The sequence below is a fragment of the Plectropomus leopardus genome, chromosome 22 (genome assembly GCF_026936395.1).
Source record: "Plectropomus leopardus strain MGB_pleo_1.0 chromosome 22, ASM2693639v1, whole genome shotgun sequence".
NCBI classification, from domain to species: domain Eukaryota; kingdom Metazoa; phylum Chordata; class Actinopteri; order Perciformes; family Serranidae; genus Plectropomus; species Plectropomus leopardus.
The window spans coordinates 23,317,303-23,336,820 of record NC_142197.1 but is presented as its reverse complement, the minus strand read 5'-3'; the positions used below and the strand labels follow the sequence as shown (position 1 = coordinate 23,336,820).

General features: G+C 39.1%; 2 protein-coding genes across 4 annotated transcripts; one reads left to right on the top strand and one right to left on the bottom strand.

Annotated features, from left to right (window-relative positions):
• Positions 1-893: 893 nt before the first annotated feature.
• On the top strand, positions 894-7,209 carry cbll1 (Cbl proto-oncogene-like 1, E3 ubiquitin protein ligase). 3 transcript variants are annotated; one of them, XM_042511247.2, is made up of 6 exons: positions 894-976; positions 2,475-2,639; positions 4,318-4,424; positions 5,218-5,301; positions 5,392-5,465; positions 5,876-7,209. In XM_042511247.2, the coding sequence occupies exons 1-6, from the start codon at positions 964-966 to the stop codon at positions 6,879-6,881; spliced, it is 1,449 nt and encodes a 482-aa protein (XP_042367181.2). In that variant the 5' UTR covers positions 894-963; the 3' UTR covers positions 6,882-7,209. The 3 variants fall into 3 exon arrangements, with proteins under 3 accessions (XP_042367181.2, XP_042367182.2, XP_042367180.2); XM_042511248.2 differs by having other exon boundaries at positions 2,472-2,621; XM_042511246.2 differs by having other exon boundaries at positions 2,472-2,639.
• A 1,304-nt stretch (positions 7,210-8,513) lies between these two features.
• LOC121961716 (chloride anion exchanger-like) lies at positions 8,514-18,476 on the bottom strand. Its single transcript, XM_042511776.2, has 19 exons — positions 18,245-18,476; positions 17,927-18,066; positions 16,503-16,613; positions 16,189-16,349; positions 15,685-15,849; positions 15,076-15,228; positions 14,766-14,848; positions 13,671-13,818; positions 13,323-13,436; positions 13,068-13,145; positions 12,314-12,409; positions 12,093-12,199; positions 11,766-11,835; positions 11,565-11,657; positions 11,385-11,480; positions 10,807-11,028; positions 9,936-9,990; positions 9,705-9,841; positions 8,514-8,846 (listed from the first exon to the last, which is right to left on the bottom strand). The coding sequence occupies exons 1-19, from the start codon at positions 18,370-18,372 to the stop codon at positions 8,826-8,828; spliced, it is 2,178 nt and encodes a 725-aa protein (XP_042367710.1). The 5' UTR covers positions 18,373-18,476; the 3' UTR covers positions 8,514-8,825.
• Between the last annotated feature and the right edge of the window lie 1,042 nt (positions 18,477-19,518).

The following is a 19,518-nucleotide window of genomic DNA, read 5'->3' as shown; positions in this document are numbered from 1 at the left end:
TTAAAGTAAAAAAAAAACAATTTCCATCACAAGTAATACATATGGGGGCTGTAATAATTATAATTGTATAAGAAACTTGTGAAAATTAACCCCAATGTTTTAAAAGCACTAAATTAATAGCATTGAAATGTTTTGCTTTTAAAACAATTTGTGGTGTTCTCCTTTTGGGAATTGTGATTTGTAAGTTGCGCAACTTTAAAAAAAAATCTATATCGAGAAATTAATGTGAGTTTTTTTTTCTTTTTTTTCAAACGCTCACCCAAATTTCTCTTTCTTAGATCATATATCTTGTTAGATCTACACACGGCCAGATTTTCAAGTTTGATGTCTAACTTTTACCAATACAAGTCCATTTTTGTTTTATTCATTAAAATTTAAATTTAGGACTTACAAAGAAGGAGATGCAAACCGTTATTTGTTTTTCAGTACCCATATCATGACCAAATATTGAAATAACAAATTGGTTTTTTTTTAATTTTTCGGATTTTGGAATTCAGTTTAAACATCAAATGAACAAATGATACACGTATTAAATCCAACCCCCCTAAAGTGATTGTCAAAATAAATCATTTCAATGCAAATAATTAAGTGGTATTTATTTTTCAACATTTCTATGGTGATTCATTTTCACAATTTAGAGTTTAGCTCCCAGGAGAAGTCAACCTTGTTGCCTTGCCTTCCAGGACAGTGATTTATTAAAATTTTTTGATCTGCTGCCAAGATAGATAATGATATGAACGCAAGAAACAGTTACAAAGCGGTTATAAAGTAATGTTTATCTGATGTAATATTATTTAAAAAAATAATATTACATTTTTTTCAATTGATTTTTTTTTGGGGGGGGGTTATTTTAACCTTTCCTATCTCTTTTTCTTCCCTCCTCTGCTCTTTTCTTTCCTCTTTCCTTCACCTCCTCTCCTCGCCCGCTCTAACCCACAATGCATTGCGTTCACTCGCTGGATCATGGACCAAAGCGGTAAGCAAAATAGTCAGCAGGGCCGACCTTAGCAAACTACTTTTGTGTGATATATATTTTAGCACGCAGGTACATCTGTTGTTCTACCAGCTCTTAAGATAACGTTGTATCATCTTCTGTGTCGGCTGGTTTGCTACGACATGCTGTTTTCCCCCAGAGCAACGTTAAAGCTAGCACGGTCCGTGCTAACGTTAGCTAAGAGTGGCTAACGGCAGAGTAGAACACTTGTGTTCACCGAAAGTTCCCGTCAAGTTTTAATGACTGCATAAGGTCACATGTAATGTTGCAGTCGTGTTTACGCAATTACTATATTGAATTACAAACACAGCATTTCTATATGTCAGTAAACTAAGGTGTAACCGTAAGCTGCTATTGAGTTGGGGCGCGAATGCTAACATACAGTACATCACTAACGTTAGCACAATGCTAACTGGTTTAGCCAAGAGATGCCATAAGTGCTGAAATGTGACACATAGTTCTCAGTTTCTAAGCTTAAGGTTGTAAAGAAAGACGGATAAAGTGAAACTAAGGTATTTGCGTTGTCATTAGTGTCTCTGTTTATTCAAAATGACAGCACATGAATAGATTTTACGGACTCTGAATGTATTAGTCTTTCCCTAAGCTAATTATAAGGGCATTGGTGGTGGGAATACTCCCAAATATGTGTATTCAGTAACATTTTTAACAAACTAATTGATTGTAAATCTGTTATGTGATCTTAAACCTTGTAGACAGGTAGGGGTCACTGGCATACGCCTTGTCACCGGGCATTTTGCACATCCAACTTTTAAACCGTCTCTAAAGGGGCATTTTTAATGTCACTAATTTTCCAAAAATTGTTAGGGGTCCCCTGATATTGTTTTTTTTAGGGCCAATTCAGATTTTTAGAAGTTAATGATACTGATAACCGATATTTGAAACTTATATGCATTTAAAATAAAATTGAAAATCTTTCAGTGAATATTTAGAATTTGGAATATAACAAACTCCAACACAAAACTTTGTTTAAATGCCCTTGGCGAATGTTTAATTAATACTGAAACAGTCAACATCATATACAGTAAGTTTCTAGCAACTTTTCTTTAGAATTAACATAAAGTCAAGCAAACTTTTAAATAAAAAATTAATAAATAAAAATAGCTCCCTGAGATCGTAAAGCAAAAGTCCCTCCTATGCTGACACTTTCTTTGCACTTTTCAGTCCATTGATGTTATTGGTGATCATAAAAATAATATACCTATACAGATAATCTGTAAAATGCTAAATTTCGGCCTTAGTAGTTGTCCAGGTCAATAATCTGTCGACCCCTTATTAATATTCAGTCTGATTTCCCCTTTCCCACTGGTCATTTCAACTCTGTACTATCATTTACAAAACCAGATTAAACAGGTGTAACTTTGACTGAATGTTAGCATGTCCCTTCAGTCCATGTTGTGTGATATTTTTGGGGTATATGAAATTATGCAGTATTTTTCTGCGCTGCTTTTTTCCCTAGCAGACAATGATCTTCAAGGAAGCGATGGCTCAGGGAGTTTGGGAGGCCCGGATGTTCGCAGACGAATCCCCATCAAACTCATCTCCAAGCAGCCCATAAGGAGCAAACCTCCGCCCCGCACCCAGAGGCCCGGCGGCAGGCCGTGTAAAAGTGAGGCTGGAGAAGATGGTAGGCACATTGTGCAGTGTGCTGTTCTGTAGTAGCTAGGGTTGCAGCAGTATACCACTTTTAAGAAATAATGTAGCATAAAAATGGGCAGTTATCATACTGTGTACATTTGCTTACATAAGATATTGAGAAAAAAAATGTCAATAACAATCTTATCTGCACCCCCCTTACCTTATTGATTATATGTAATACTATTTACTTCTATTTAATAAAATGATTTTAAGTTTCAATTATAATTAAACATTTGTTCAACAACAACAACAACAACAACAACAACAACAAAAAACAACCTATGTTTTAATTCGTTTTGGAGTCATTGTTTTTGATATTAATATCATGAAACCATGATATTTTTGTGGGAAGGTAATCGTTCCATGAAAATACCATACAGTTGCAACCCTAGCAGTAGCCAAGTCAAAAGTTTGACCCCCTTTCCTCTTTGCCAATGCAGTTTTCCTGTTATGCCTCATGTCATTATCATGTGTATGAGTTTTTACAGCATGTAGTTTTTGTCAGGTGTTCCAGTAAGGAAAATTTGCATTGTTTTATGGGGGTTCTCCTAACTGGGCGTCTCGGGACTAGGATTTAGATCATGTCTAATTATAAAGGAAAATAAATACTCTGATTAGAGTTTCAGGTCCTTTTGTTGATGTTTTTTAGAGAATGAAAACTATACATGACATTGTGCAATTTACCTTTGCACCACCAGAGGGTGCCAATGAATCACCTACTGTGTCCATAATTGACCATAGACTGCAACCCAAATAGAGTGTTCCAGGCATGACATTTTTCTGTAGGCCAACCTGGAAGCTAATGTCACCCTGGTTCCCTCATCACAAATCCAGTGGGATTTTTCCATTGTATATTGGATAATTGCAGAAATGAGCTCTGTGGTAAACAAAGTTTGTGATGCTTAAAAGTTTAGTTAATCAAGACAGTTTTCACAAACTGACACCACTTTTATGATTTTTGAAACCAGACTGCAAATGGCAGGAGTAAAAAAGCTATTGTTAGGCTAAAAGAAACTACACTACCACTGCATCACCACCGCTACAAGGCTGCAAATCAGTGTTTAGCATGATGATGTTATGTTGTCTCATTTAGCCTTTTGTTAGCAACTTTTTTTCCCTTACTGTTTGTGATTGGGGTATTTATGGATGTATTTACTGTATGCCAAAGAATAAAATGATGAAGTATCTTCAGTTTGTCTTAATCACAGATCTTAAGGCCAAAAACCCATTCATAAAACCACTGACTTTGAGACGAGGGAACAGGAGGTGCTGAAATGCTAACGGATTTCCAGGTTTTAGGACCCATTACTGGGGTTCTCATTAATCAGTGGATGATCCTACAAAAAAGCCTCCTCGATTATTGTGTCAAATGTAGTATTACATAAACATTGACCTCTGGACATACTATGCAGCCTCGTTTTCCTTTAACAGTTTAAAGTTGAGTGTGCCAAAATATCAAACTGTTAGATTTGTGATCTTGAGAAAGAAATAGAATTATATGTTATCGTATTTATATTTTTTTCTTTTAGTTGTTAACATTGTAGAGATATCTGCAGTAATCAACACACTGACATCCGGTCACAGCTCTGTCAAGCCTCTCGGGTACTTCAAGGCTGTCTTTGTTTTACTGCATGACATCATTAACATTTGTCTGTTGTGTGTTACAGATAACTTTGGCTTCAAACAAGAGGAGAGGTTTGACTGTGGGGCTAAATCTGGGGATGTGTTTGCAGGTCAGAGGAGATTCCCCCAGGCTATGTTTTGGGACTATAAGGTACATCACCTGTGGGGAGTGAAACGACGCAAAAGCCCCAAAGGGTTTAAACAGAAATTAATGACAACCACTTAATTATGACAGGATGTTGCCCTCCAGATAATGATACCAGACTGATTTAAATGATTATCTTCCTGTTTTTCCTGATGTGGGGAGTCCTCATATTCAGTCTCTCGGACCAAAATCCGATCAGACTGTAAAACCAGGCAGTGCCATTTAAGAATACATCAAGATTATCTCACTGCACTGCCTATTTATGCTCTAAATGTTTTCAGAAAAACATTTTAGTGCCCTGTTTAGCTGTTATAGTTAAGTATATGAACGGGAAGTGGGCAACATATTGCTTCCTGCACAGAGAATATGAGTCAGAAAAAAAAAAAATCCGGAAAAAGCTGAGATCAAACAGTTAAACTAATCAGTGCTGATCAAATATAAACCAAGATTCTGTTCCTGAGTTGCCTATTTCTCACTTCAAATGTTTTCAGAAAACCTGTTTTAACTGTAATATCGATTGATCGATTCATGCTGACTGGCTTCTATTGTTGCACATACACGAGTTCTCATTATTTTTGCAGCGGGAGTGTTTATTAGTCTGGTGGGACACAGTGTGTTCTCGTTGTTGTAGGCTTTCTAATACTTGACCCAAAGCTACCCTTTTTGCTGATTTCTCTTGTAATATAACACTAATTTTAAAAATACTTGCAATTTGCTACTGCATGGACAGCCTAGTTTTATTAAAAGGCAATCTTTTCAGCAATTAAATTCTTTAACTTTTTTTCTTCTATTTTAACAGTTAAATTTGATTGGAGAAAGGGATGAAGTACCAATTCACTTTTGTGATAAATGTGGGCTTCCTATCCAGCTCTATGGGCGCATGGTATGTATTTTATTTAACTCTTTTGACTCTTTTTCTACAGGCAGTCAAAGAAAATTGTTCATGTGTAACTCTTGTCTTCCAACCCCTCAGATCCCCTGCAAACATGTTTTCTGTTACGACTGCGCTCTGCTTCATGAGAAGAAAGGAGAAAAGATGTGCCCCGGGTGAGCTTTCTGGACACCTTTTTACCATTTAACCCTTTAAAACCTGCTGCGACATCAGTTTTCTTCTGCTGGTTTCTGATGTTTTTCACAAGCTATTTAGCCCTTTGAAACCTAAGCAAATCGGCTTTATTTCTTTCTAAAACATGGGGAAAAAGACAGAAAACAATCCAAATATTTATTTTTAATTTAAGTTTGTTGTGTGTGTGTGTGTGTGTGTGTGTGTTTTTTTTTTTTCTGCATTTTTTGGGTCTTTGTTTACTCATTCTGTGCTACTTTTTGGGCCATGTCTTGTTAAGTTGCTCATTGTCTTCTCCCCATGTTTTTTAAAGAAATTAAACCAATTTGCTAAGGTTTCAAAGGGTTTTTCACTGTTTTTCTTTGTGTCAATGAATTTTTGTCCCCATGTTCAGCCTCACCATGTACAACTGCACAGACCCAGTGCAGCGCATCGAGCAGTGCCAGCGCGGCTCCCTCTACATGTGCAGTGTTGTGCCAGGATGCAAGCGCACCTACCTGTCCCAGCGTGACCTGCAAGCCCACGTCAACCACCGTCACATGAGGGCAGCCAAGTCTTCCAGTGGTCGTCAGGACTCTGTGCACCTGCCCCCTGCATCTGATGTCCCCGAACGTTTCCGTGTTCCTCCGCCTCACTTACCCAAGAACCATGTTCACCTCCCGAACCCGCTCCAGCACGGCAGTCACGACCCCTACAGTCAGCCGCCCCCGCCAACAGGTCACGAAGCTCCGCCCCCAAATGCTCTTGGTCCTGAGACATTCCGCATTGCCACGGTAACAACTCGTAAGCACAGCAATCTCATCACTGTGCCCATCCAAGATGACTCTTCCTCAAGGGAGCCCCACTCTGGAGGCCCTGGTCAGCCACCCCACCACCACCCTGGGGACTATCCTGGCCAGCCACCTGTAGTCTCTCACTCTCACCACATGATGGCGCCACCGCAACAGCACTTTGGCCCCCCACCCCCCCCGCCACCTCCTATCAGCCACCCAATGCAGCATCCTCCCCAGGGCTCTGGTACACCACACATGGTGTACAACCAAGCTCCTCCCCCCCCCATCTCCACAGCTCCCCCACCAATCACTCCACCACCAGGCCACATCATGGGCCAGATGCCCCCCTATATGAATCACCCACCCCCAGGGCCTCCACCGCAACACAGTGGCCCCCCAGTCAACGCCCCCCCACCTCATCACTATAACCCCAACTCCATGCAGCAGTTCCCCGAAGACCAGGGCACCCTCAGTCCCCCGTTCAGCCAACCGGGAGGGCTCAGTCCTGGGATGTGGCCCGCTCCGAGAGGGCCCCCACCTCCACGAATGCAGGGTCCTCCTCCCCAGGGCCAGATGCCCGGACCACACCACCCAGATCAGGGCCGCTACCGACCTTATTATCAGTAAACTGCCAACTGAATGGATGGGCAACAGTCTGTGTCATTCTGTTCCATACCACTTGTCTGAATAATGTGATAGTAGACCTCAGGGTTACATGATGTAACTTTCATTTTGATATGACATTTGCCCCAAAGCAAATGTGTGTGTGCTGCACATCTTAGTTAAGTGTCTGAACTCCCCACCGAACTTACAATAGACTTGGAGAAGAGCAGGAATGTCCCCTTTTTTTTTTATAGCGTATGGTAAATATTTCTGTATATATGTTAGCTGATTTCACGCATATGTACTGTACATTGAAAGACGCTAACGATGTCTCAATAAATTTTTAACGGCAGATGTGCATCTCATCTTTGTTTGGTATGACTAAAGGATCACAAGTTGGTTTGTTTTGTTTTGATGGTTTTTGGGAGCAACAGTTAGCATGTTGACATGTGACGCTTTTTCGAAAGAAAGACTTTTGGCAATAACCTAATATGTGGTATTTGATAAGAAATCCTGTCAGCCACTTGGATATGGCTGGTTCTTTCATTTCCCCAGTCTGAAGAACTTCCTCTACTCATGTCTGCCAGTTTGTTTTTCAGTGAAAGTAAAATTAACACACCTCATGTTTAGAACTAAAAAATGCCTTGTTTTGTAATGCCTCAATGTTGGTGATAGCCATGGCCGGAGGCATCATCTTTATATCTTCTCCATATATCCTATTCTCACGATTGAGGATAGCTCATGAACACCTCAAAGAAATTTCCTCAGATTTGGCACAAATGTCCATGTGGACTCAACAATGAACTGATTAGATTCTGGTGGTCAAAAATCCAAGGTTACTCTGGCATCGTGTCCATCTCATTCTTGTTAACACATGTCAGAATGGCTTTTAGGGAATCTCCGCAACTTTGGCACAAACATCCACTCAGACTTAATTATTAACTTGGTGGTCAAAGGTCATAAAAACACCTTCAGGAAATTCCTTCAAATTTGGCACAAATGACCACTTGAACTCAAGGGTGAACTTGGGAAGAATTTGGTGGTCATTGGTCAAGGTCACCTTGACTCCATGTCCATTTTATTCATGTAAACATGTTATTTCAATCCCTGAAAATTGGCACAAACATCCACTTGGACTTTGGGATGAACTGTGACCTCAATCATGTTTTTGGCCATAACTTTAGAATCCATAAGCCAAATTATGACACAATTTCACATGGGCGTCTAACAGGATAAAATAATGAAGTGATGGCATTAGATATCCAAAAGATCAAAGGTCAACTTCACTGCGGCATTATACTGTTGTGCAAAAACTCTTTTGTCTATTATTCAGCACCAGTAATTCTAGTTCTGCCTGGTTGAAGTAAACACTCCAGGATTTCAGCTCAGTTCCTTGTTTATAAGGGATTAGCAGATACTTTGGCAGCTGTTTGTCTACCCCGGGTCCTTTTATCACTTACACATTTTCAGTATTGGTTTCGAAAAAGGAAATTCTCTTTGCACTTCAGCAAATGCACTTCAGCATTTGGAGGGAAGCGACAACTCACATTTTTGTCAATAAATTTTGCTTGTGTTCAGGTAATGTTTAAAATTTCACACACATTTGTGGAGTATTTAAGATGCAATGTGATTGACACAGTGAACACATTTAACACCTCTTGTTACACTAATTCTTTATTTAATCTTAAAAATATATTCATTTATTATAGAAATGGTGTGAAAAAGGACATATAGTAACACTGTCATGTGACAACAAAGGTTGGATCAACTATAAAAATCACACGATGAACTTCAGTAGACTTTTACCTAAACCACATTTCAAAATAAAACTCATTGACTTAATATACAAGATATTTGCTTAGTCAGTTGTTCCGTGGTTGTATGGTGGCAACAGTATTGAGCGGTATATTTAACAGCACTCCGATGTGGTCTGTGATCCAAGGGGTGTTCCTGGAGACAGTCGCTCTTCTAGAGTCTGCTATCTGCTAACTGCAAACAAAAAGTGTGTCAGAGTTCTTAAACAATAAAAACCAAAGCATTATAAGAGCTATAATACACAGGATGACTCACACAGACTTTCATCTGCTCCAGTTAAAGTCTCGTGTTGCATTTGGTTTTGGTTTTTAAGACTCAAATTTGGCCCACAATAAGGTACCAGGTTGTCCACTTACCATTTGGATTCATTAATAGATTTTAGTTTTTATTTTTTAAACTACATTTTAGTCATGTTCAACAATATTGTATGTTGATATTGTCACAGTATGGGTTGTTATTCATAGAAAAAAGGTCCTTAAACACATTTACTCAGCTGAAAATTAAAGAAATTAATAGTGCTCCTCAGTGACTGCAAGAGCCATGAAATCTGCTGTGGATATTCATGGTCCCCAGTAGATTAACTGTAATGTTTTCAGGGGCCTTCTGACCCTTCCTGCTATTTCAATGGCTGAAATTCCACTTGTACACAATAAATGTCAATGTTTAACCAGCTGTAAACGATTCAATTTTGAGAATGTGTTCATGCTCCCCACAGGATAAATCTGTGACCCTCTTGATAGAAGATTAAAAAAAAGCCTAACCAGTTATTATAGGCAAGTCTGTACTGCCCTCTGCTAGAAACACTGACACTTTTTTCTGTGGTGTAATTCGATTTGGAATCACAGTAAATGTCATGTAATCATATCAAGGGCATCAAACCTTTGATTATAAGGACGCTGTGACCTTTCTTCCAATGCCACCCCAAGGTTAAAACTGATAGTTTTAGTTTCATGACACATACAACTAAAATACAGTACTAAGTACAGAAACAATTATATAAACAATATTTGTTGTATAAATAATTTCTCTTACCACCCAGCCTATACTTTTGTCCTCCTTGTGTTTTTCCAGCACATGGAGCATGGCGTCATGAAGGGTCGGGAAGAACATGGAGGTCTGAATCTCGTCATCGAAGAACATACAGTTGTGTAGTTTCTCCAGGATGTACACTGTCAACACATGAGAAGCATGTCTCAGGTTTTTAATGGCAACATTTACAGATTCTGAGATGTTTGACTTTTACGAAATGCTGATGAAACTCACCGTCACAAGAAACAATGTAAACATCCACACCAACACGGAGGAGCTCTCTGAGTGTCTGTGGAAAACAGTGAGTTTTATATGAGGCAATCTTATAGTTGCGAGAAACTGTTAGAGTATAAAGTATGGAATTACATATGCAACTGATTGCATAAGGCGGGGTTGTCTCATGGCGAGTACAGATTTGTATATTTTCTGACATTAAGTATTATGGCAATATTGTATTCAACATACTCCTATTTTTATTAGATCTTGTATTTCCTTTTTCTTTTTTTGTTCACAAGACTGTATGAAAGGTCTGTCCTAAGAAAAATCTGCTGTTGAGGAAGCAGTTTTCAGCAACTATAATTCATTTGTAATAAATGTAATTGCTGTTGTCCAAACTGCATCAACGGAAAATCAGAGGAAACAATTTATTCATTAATCAATTAGCTGATCAAAAGTAATATAATGGCCAACAGTTTTTAGAACTGAATCATAGTCATCTTTTGAGGAAAAATGCCTAAAATGTACTGGTTCCACCTTTCTAATGGGAATATTTTCTGTTTTTTCTTACTCTTATATGACAGTAAATTTAATACCTATTTGGTTTTGGACTGTTGGCTCGGCAATTAACAGACTTATTCTGTGGTGTAGGTCTGAGGACAATTTCTCCTGCCATTAATAATTAAGGAAATGCTTGGTGGGTCGTATTAGAGGGTAGAAACAGACAACCTCCTCAAGGAAGTAAAGGTGAGAAGCAATAGTGAACTGTTTGTTTGAAAGATGGAAGTGGCCATACTGTGAAATTCTGCCACTGACTGTTACTTTCTCAGCCTCACAAACAGCATTTCTTAAGCTCCAGTATGTGGGAGACCCCTGAATGGCTTTGTACCGTTTTGAGTCCCTTCAGTCCAGAGATGTCCAAGAAGGAGACAGCAGCAAAGTCCAGAATCAGGCTGTGGAGGTCCACTCTGGGAACACTGATGCTGAGGGGAATCTCGCCATTCCAGTCTATGCAAAGAGGAAGGTCCTTGAGGTTAGGCGACGGATCCAAATCCTCATCATTCATGCAAGAGTCACCAGCCATATGACGGTATGAACCCCTTGTTCCTTTCTGTTCAACAGGAAAGAAGACTTAAAAGGATAGTTCAGATATTTTAAAGTGGGGCTGTATGAGGTACTTATCTATAGTCAATGTATAACATACAGTAAATGTTAGCAGGCACACCTCCAGTTTGGAGTCCGTTTGCTGCTTCCCTCATTCTCAGAAGTACATTGCTTAGTTTCGGTGTTGGACTCCTGTCTGCTTCTCCAAATTAGAGGCATGCCGACTGCCATCTACTCTGTGTTCTAAACTGACTATGGAAAAGTACCTCATACAACCCCACTTCACAAACTCAAAAATATCCCTTCAAAGCTTTTTGGAAGAACATTTTAAAGCACTCAGTAGTTTCTTGTTTGAGGTCTCACCTCTTTAATTTCATCATCCCTGTCCTTCAACAGTTTCCTGATTTTGCTCAGAGCCTTGTTCCGTTTCCTCAAAACCCTCAGAGGGTTGAACCCAACCTGAAACAGACACATGTTCAAACGCGTGTATTTTCTGAGAAAAACAAACTGAAGTAGAGGAGAGGGTAGATGTGTCCCACATACAGCCTCTATGAGCTTGTCCCTGAAGAACTCAACATTGGCGAAGAAGATAGGCGAGGGTATCCTGAAGATTTTTACTCCCTTTGGTTCGAAAATCTGACAAGAAGCACATGAAAAAACAAATGCAATTGAGGAGGATATCATGATATGGACGTAAATCTTTCAGTAGTATTGTGTTTGTTTCATTTAATTTAACATACTTACATGCATGTAATCTTTGCGGTCTTTGTAGAGGTCCGTCCCTGGGATGTTAGCCAAGACAGAACAGCGGGGGCTACAAAGACATGAAGAGGGTCTTGGTCACACTACTTCATTTTTCTATTATCTATATAACCCTTTATTTTAGGCAATAAAAAATCTCATAAGGTAGAAAAGTGCACTCCGTTAAAGATTATGTATGTTGTTTTAGGAGATGCAAACAATCCATTTTGTCGTTTAGGTATGATAAACTATATTGTAAACTGTATTTGGGTCATGATACAATATTTTGTCCACTATAGTAAATCTGAAATTTTGTAATTATGCCTTTACAATTGAGTCCTCAAGATGACAGTGATTAGCTCCACCCCCAAGCCCACCGCCAGACCAAGATCCAGTCCCAGTAGGATGGCACCCAGACATGTTCCCACCCACACCACCTGCAGACAAACACCTGAGGTCAAACACTGAACGACTGGGACGAGGAAATAAGTATGCGAATACTGAAAATCTTGTTTTATGGCAGTGAACTGAGATTTTTTTTAAACACCTACACATTCTATTTTGTCCCTCCTCCATAAGTAGGGGATTTCTCTGAACTGCATCAGCATGCCCTTCAGGTTGACAATGACCAAAGCACCCAGGACAGACTGCAGGGAGGTCAAATATTAAGGGTATGTGCAAGAAAAAAAACAATTAGACCTGTTGATACACAATCAAAACTGAGTTTTTCATATATGAATTAATGTAGCAGAAAAATCAGATTCTCTTTCCATATACATATATTATACAGATATTTTATATATCATATATCTTTATATATACTTAATGGCATTAGCCCTTAACCCCTTGAAACCTGAGCAAACTGGCTTGATGTCTTTAAAAAAACATGTGAAGAAGGCAATGAGCAACAAAAGAGGAAATTACCACAAACTTACTAGAAAATTAGTACAAAATACAAGAAAATTAAAATATAAATATTACAAAAAGAAAAAACATTTAAATAAACAACAACAAAGAAATTACCTTTGAAAAGGTGCTTATCAAATTATATTAATTTTGTAATATTGTTTTTCCTCAACAGTTTCCCCTAGCTTTTAAAAAAATATATTTTTTGATCTACTTATTTCTTGCAACTTGTGGAATAATTCTTCTAAAGTTGCTCATTGCCTTTTTTCCCCCATGTTTTTGAAGGAAATTGCACCAGTTTGTTCATGGCTCAGAGGTTTAAATACTTTGACAAGGCATCTTAAAGCAGGAAAAGAAAAGTGATGTGAGGTTTCAAAGGGTTAAAGAGGTGGGTCTCACCGTGGGGAGCGGCTCCAGCAGGAAGCCAAGCCACAAAGTTACAATCATTGTCATCAGGGCCGAGATCAGCCCTGCAATCTGCATTAAAAAAAAAAAAAGTTAATGTTTGATTTTAACATCCTGATGAAGGAATGAAACGTCATATAAACCAGACTGTAAAGCAGCACAACAGCAAATCTTTTTGGAGACAAATATCTGTGTGTACTGACCTAGTAAAAGCTTGTAACGCAAGAAACACTGAGTTTGTTTTCTGACCTGTGTTTTGCCTCCTGCGCTCTCCTGCACAGCCGTCCTGGAGAGCGCTGTGCTGGCTGCAAACGACCTGAAGCTTGCACCAAATATGTTGCTGACCCCAAATGCAATGAGCTCCTGGGAAAAATGAAAATATAACTTTGTTTTGACTGTAGTGACTCACTAAGACCTACCATTTTACATTAAACACAACACATTAAAGCTCAACCCTTGAGATTTAAGCAATACTCAATACAACTTTATGTCTTCATGACAAAAATTACAAGCACCCATTCTAGCTTTGTATCAGTCACCAATTAACTTTTCCTCTGTCAGAGCCAAACGAGGATCGACAGGGTTAATGTCACTCACCTGGTTTCCATCAATGGTGTAGTCATGTTTGATAGCGTAGACTTTGGCCACGGAGAAGGCAACAGCAAAACCCACTATGGCTATAGGAAAAGCCTCCACGGCGCTGTCCTGGATCACCTCCACGCTGGGCGCAGTAGGTGGCTCATACCTGAAACATAATTGTGTTTAACTGTGCATTCAAAGAATCTGAGGAGTGCTTAAAGTACTATACTTAAATAGGCACTTTACCAATTGATGCTACTTTAAACTTCTATTTGACCACAAAGGGAAATTTTGAGGCCTATTTTTCACCCCACTACATTTATCTGACAGTTTTAGTCACAACTTTAAGACTGTACATTTAAAAAAAACGACAGGTTTATAAAATACAATACACTGTTAAAGATTAAAGCAGTGGTTTGTGACATTTATAGTGTCTGACTAGGTGAGGGGAGGGGATAGTGCAAAACAGGGAAGGAATGTCATATATTTTTTTAAGCACTGGTGGAGGAATATTATTGCTTACAATTTTAAAGGGTTTATATTTTGTATTTATTTTAAATGCCCTTTAAACCCCCAGGATTGAATAGAATCTTTTAATTTAAGATCACAAAAATTTCGTAAGTAATTGTAGCTACATTTTTTATGGTCCTTGCCTAAAAAATGGGAAACAAAAGCACCCATTGCCAAAATCCTTTATTATGTTGTTAACACAAGCTTAATAAAATTTCACTTTTTGTTCTACATTTTGGTTTTTGGGGTTTTTTTTTTCTTTTTACTTTTTTTTGGGAAGGGTCAAGATTCAACAAAAACAACAACAAAAACTGAGGTCACACCTCTGCCAACCCCCTCCTCAATTTAAGTACAATTTCTTAAAATAAAACAATGTTGAGGTGGGGACATGTCTCCACAAAATGTTCATATGTTTTAATTTACACACAATAATGCTTAGACACTGATGCTTCAGTATGGACAATCTTTAATATAGATTGTATATTAGTGGATCTAATGTATTTTAATATAATTCAGTCTTGTTCAGAAGAAATGCTCTAACATTTAATACTCTTAGTATATTTTACCTGTCATCTACAAATGACAGCAGAATGTGAAACTTACCCACCAACCATTGTGCCAATAATGGTAACATTATATCTTGTCTCGAAGTTGAAGCCATAGGAAACCCCACAAGCTATGATAGTCTGTGTGAATGGAAAAGACACCACTGAGTAACAGCTCTCAAATACCAGACTGCCCCAAACCAGTGAAAGTTTTTGTAGCTTTATCACCACACATATGATGGTGTCAACTAACAAATTAACCTTTATACTTTGGGGAAACTGCAACAATGTAAAGTTTACATGATTATGGGATAAATGGTAATTATCTAAGATTTACATGATTTGTAGTGAATTATATAAAGTCTCACCATGACAGCCTCAATGGGGATGGGAACAGGCAGCTTGGCTTTGAATCTGTCATTTAGCTCTTTCACAATGAAAACTGCCACCATGATCACTATGGACATCACCAGGTCACAGATGTTGGTGGAGGTGATTTGGACAAAGACCTTCTCTAGGGTCTGCATAGAAGAGGCACAATCTTTAATAAGGTAAAACTCAAAGGCAAACCACATGATCATGCTACAGAAATCATAAAAATGCCATATCACTGAAAGCTGCCTTAGTGTATTTTGGACAAACCCGCTTTCTTTCAGTCTACAGTGTACCAGTGTACTGTGATACATCAGATGATGGCAGATGTCCAAACTACTGGAGAGCAATATTTAATCTTCATGTAACTCAACAGCATTAGCTTTCACATGCAGGAGGTGATCTGTATAAATATATCCAGTACTGCTTTACAATGAATTGATGTTGTCCTGACGGCCTCTAAATGTTATTGGACGTCTGTCTGTCAAGAATTAAGAAAAATGAAAAATGTTTTTCCTCTTTTTGTGAGTGGTAATCTGTCTAGTTCCAAATGTAAAATTGCATAGGCAACAATAACGTAACTGTCAGATACATCCTAGACTTACATAAATGATAGACAGTGGTCCACTGATGCCTGGAACAGTCAACCCCAACACAAACTTGAGCTGGGACACCAGGATGTGAACAGCAGCTGCTGTGGTGAAACCAGAAACCAAAGTGTCGGACAGGTACAAAACAATGAAGCCGACCTGAAGTACGCCCATGGCAAGCTGCATGGCACAGAAAAAATAAGGGATAAAAAGATTCTTTCTAGAACATACCGTATGGTATGATATGGTATGGTATGGTATGGTATGGTGTGAAATGGTATGGTACGGTATGGTAGGAATTGGTATGGTATGGTACTGTAGGGTACGGTACAATACAGTACGATAAGAAATGGTATGGTATGGTATGGTATGGTATGGTATGGTATGGTATGGTATGGTATGGTATGGTATGGTATGGTATGGTATGGTATGGTATGGTATGGTATGGTATGGTATGGTATGGTATGGTATGGTATGGTATGGTATGGTATGGTATGGTTGGTATGGAGTCAGATCTACTTGAAAAATTCCCACGAGAAAGGTCAGAGAGTAGGCCACCAGGACTCTCTGCTCAGTCTTGTTCAGGCCCTCAAAGGAAGTGAAGTTAGCCGGTGTTCCTAAGTCCGGGACCAGGCGGACCACCACAGCCCCTACCATCAGGCTCAGGACTGGGAAGGCCCCTGCGAAAGGTGGGTTTCGGGGGGGAGAAAAGACACTGTTCAACCATATCTTAAATCCTCTTGTATTTCTACTACAAGTCTCTGTTAATTCAAATTTGCAGTCATTACTACTATATGTCACTGAATCCTAAACACTGAGCATGCATGACATACCTACAGATATATGTCTTGAAGAGCCGAGGAAGAAATATGTAAGCATGGGGAAGAAAGCTGTATAGAGGCCGTAGCTCGCAGGCAGCTCGGCCAGCAGAGCGAAGGCCAATCCTAGGTGAGAAGATTTCAACAAAAATTGAAATTTAAGTCAAACAGCTCTGAAAAGGGAATCAAATGAAACATAAAAAGCTCCCAGAAATTACCAGTTACTTTTTCTGCCCTATAAGTTAGTGCATAGAAGGGGAGTAACTTTTAGAAATTGGCTGCTAAGTTGCAAGAAGAGGCAAAACCTATGGTTGCATTGGCTAATACTTGCTTTTGAATGTTGAAATTAAAACCTCTAGTTGACAACATTTGGTGCAGACATTTACATCTGATCAAAACAAGATGATGTATCTCAGTTTGCATTCTACCATACTTACATTTGTTATTTCGTGTAATTACATTCACACTGAAAATATGGTAAAATGCAGTGCACTATGAGAATTAGGATGGTGTACTCATAATCATCGAAATGTTAAGTGTGCCTGACATTTCTCATCGTCAGTGATCATCATCTTAGTTACACAGTGTAGGGGGAGGGACTATCAAACTTTTGAAAATGGTAGCATAGAGAGCTGCAGTGGTTGCATTTGTTCCAGTACACAATCAGACAAGCCAGCAGATATTTTGGCAAGTGACAGCTGTGGTCAAATGTTTGCAGTAGCCTAATGCTCTGTCCAGTTACCAATAATGATAAGAATTGATCAAATGTTGCAATCATCACTGACGGTAAGTGAACAACACATTCTAGCTGGTAAGCTAGAAGACGCCCCTTCGGGCACCAAATCTGTGTGTTTTCAGCAGCACATCGCATTGTTTCCAAGTGAAATTTCTGGTTCCAAAACTGGGTGTTTTGTTTGCTAAATTTGGGTGTTTTTCATTGACACATCCTGTCGTTTCCCACATCCAGCATTTCCCAATGGCTTTTTCCAAGGACGTTTGAGCCAACAAACCTGGGTGTTTGTCACTGACACATGGCACTTATGAGTAGCATTTGGGCCTCCAAGCAGTGTTTGGGCCTGGGTCATTGCATTTCCAGCAGCTTTTGTGCCATCAGACTTGAGTATTTTATGCCAAAATATGATCTTTTCCTAACCATACCAAAGTGATTTTTTTGCCTAAACCAAATTACACTTCAACCACAACATTAGGAAATGGAAAGTTTCAGTGTGTACACTACAAAATACATAATCTGCACATGCATTTTCTGCTGTTTGGGTTGTACGTTCATTTGCAGTCATCCAATATTCTGCAACAAATAAGCCGATGATGTTCATGCTGTAGAGCAGTAAGGGCGAAGGTGCACTTGGTTGCTTTGAGTGCAATAACAATGATAGGACTCTGCAGCCACAGATTCAAACTCTCTTTGTCCTGCACCTCACCTTGCATAATGGCCACCAGTCCAGTGCTAATCCCAGACACCACATCACCCAGCAGCCATTCTTTAATCCGATAGATCCTCATCCAGCCAATGATGGGCAGAAGAGAGAGCACTGCATTCTTGGCACGTTTTGAATCACAGCTGGATTTAACAGAAATAAAGAGCTAATCCACTTTATCTGATGAAGGCTGACTTTTCCTTGGACATAATTTTATGTACCGTCTTTCATTGTCTGACACCATTTAGCATAAGATTTTAAACCGCACATTGAGTCACATCAAAGACGGTGATCCGGATTTCTAAAGAAGGATTTACTTACGTCAGGAAGTGTTTCACATGGTCCAGGGTTGTTTTGCGCACCCTGTGGATTTTCTCATAATCTTCAGCAAAGCTGTCCTCTGAGTACACGGGTCTGGCCACTGCATACTGTTTCCTAAAAGTCACCATCCTCACACCTCAGGTTGGTATTCTAATGTTAAAGTTTTGGAGAAAGCTTCCTCAAAGGACCTTTGCCTGTTGCTTTCCTGTACAGCGTTGTGAGTCTGTGTTTATCTAATCTGTGATCTGAGATCAATCTCATCACTATGTCACTTTTGTCTTAAGTATGTTCAATCATTAACACAGATTTATGATTCATCGTGTGATTCATGTCTTTAGTTCAGTCACTTCTGAGATGAGATTATGGATGATTAGTATACTACATGCTCAGTATGAAGTCAAGTGAAAAGGGATAGATCAGGTTAATTTAAAAAAAAAAAAATGGAACCAGATACTTTTGCGGATATAATGTTGGAAAATCAATGAAGAAACAACAGTTGCACAACTTAATTACAGTGTCGTATTGGACAATATGAGGTTCCTTGGTGTAGCAGCCCATCAGAAAATATCAGTGGAGTACTATAAACTGTTAGCTTCAGTATGGAGTCATTTGTCAAACACAAATGTGGTGCCGACCTCAGAACCATTGGGGGAACCACTGAGGGAACCATTGCCATTGCCTGGAGCTTGGGTACTTGCTCTGCTACAGTGTTTCGCTGGGTTGTGTGTGTCAAGTAGCATCTGCATGAATCCCAGGACCCAAGATTTCCCAGCAGAACATTGCATACTGAGATGATCAGTGTTATTCATTTCACCTGAAGTGGTATCTTCTTAAAATAGACAACCAAAGGCATCCATTGGTACCAACCATGTCGGCTTAACTTGATGGAAACGGGAATAAATAACATTCAAATGTTAGGCTACATTTTGGTCAGGGAACAACTGGCATGGGCATTTTCCAAAGATGTCTCTTGATTTCTCACCTCAAAGAAAGTGTTACCCAAAAGCGTCACCTGAACTTAAGAGGGTTTGTTCTCAACAAATGTTTCCTTCCTTACAATCAATATAGTCCTTCAAATTACAGCTGTATATTTGTCTTCAAGGTAAAGGACAACCAGCCAATTTGAAGGACAAACTGGCCAAAACATGAATTGATACCATGTTAGAACAGGTTTGTTTGAGTAGTTGCTAATTACCTTTATATAATGCTTTGACATGTTGAATTGAGCAAAGGTGAGTATAATCAGGTTGCAGGTAAGTAGGGACAGTTATCGG

Coding starts and splice junctions, on each gene's coding strand:
- cbll1 (XM_042511246.2), top strand. Junction 4,425..5,217: donor CTATGTTTTGGGACTATAAG/GTACATCACCTG, acceptor CTATTTTAACAG/TTAAATTTGATTGGAGAAAG. Junction 5,466..5,875: donor GGAGAAAAGATGTGCCCCGG/GTGAGCTTTCTG, acceptor CCCCATGTTCAG/CCTCACCATGTACAACTGCA.
- LOC121961716 (XM_042511776.2), bottom strand. CDS start 18,372: ATGGTGACTTTTAGGAAACAGTATGCAGTGGCCAGACCCGTGTACTCA. Junction 11,836..12,092: donor GTCATCTTGAGGACTCAATT/GTAAAGGCATAA, acceptor ATGTCTTTGTAG/CCCCCGCTGTTCTGTCTTGG. Junction 8,847..9,704: donor ACAAAAGTATAGGCTGGGTG/GTAAGAGAAATT, acceptor TTTTGTTTGCAG/TTAGCAGATAGCAGACTCTA.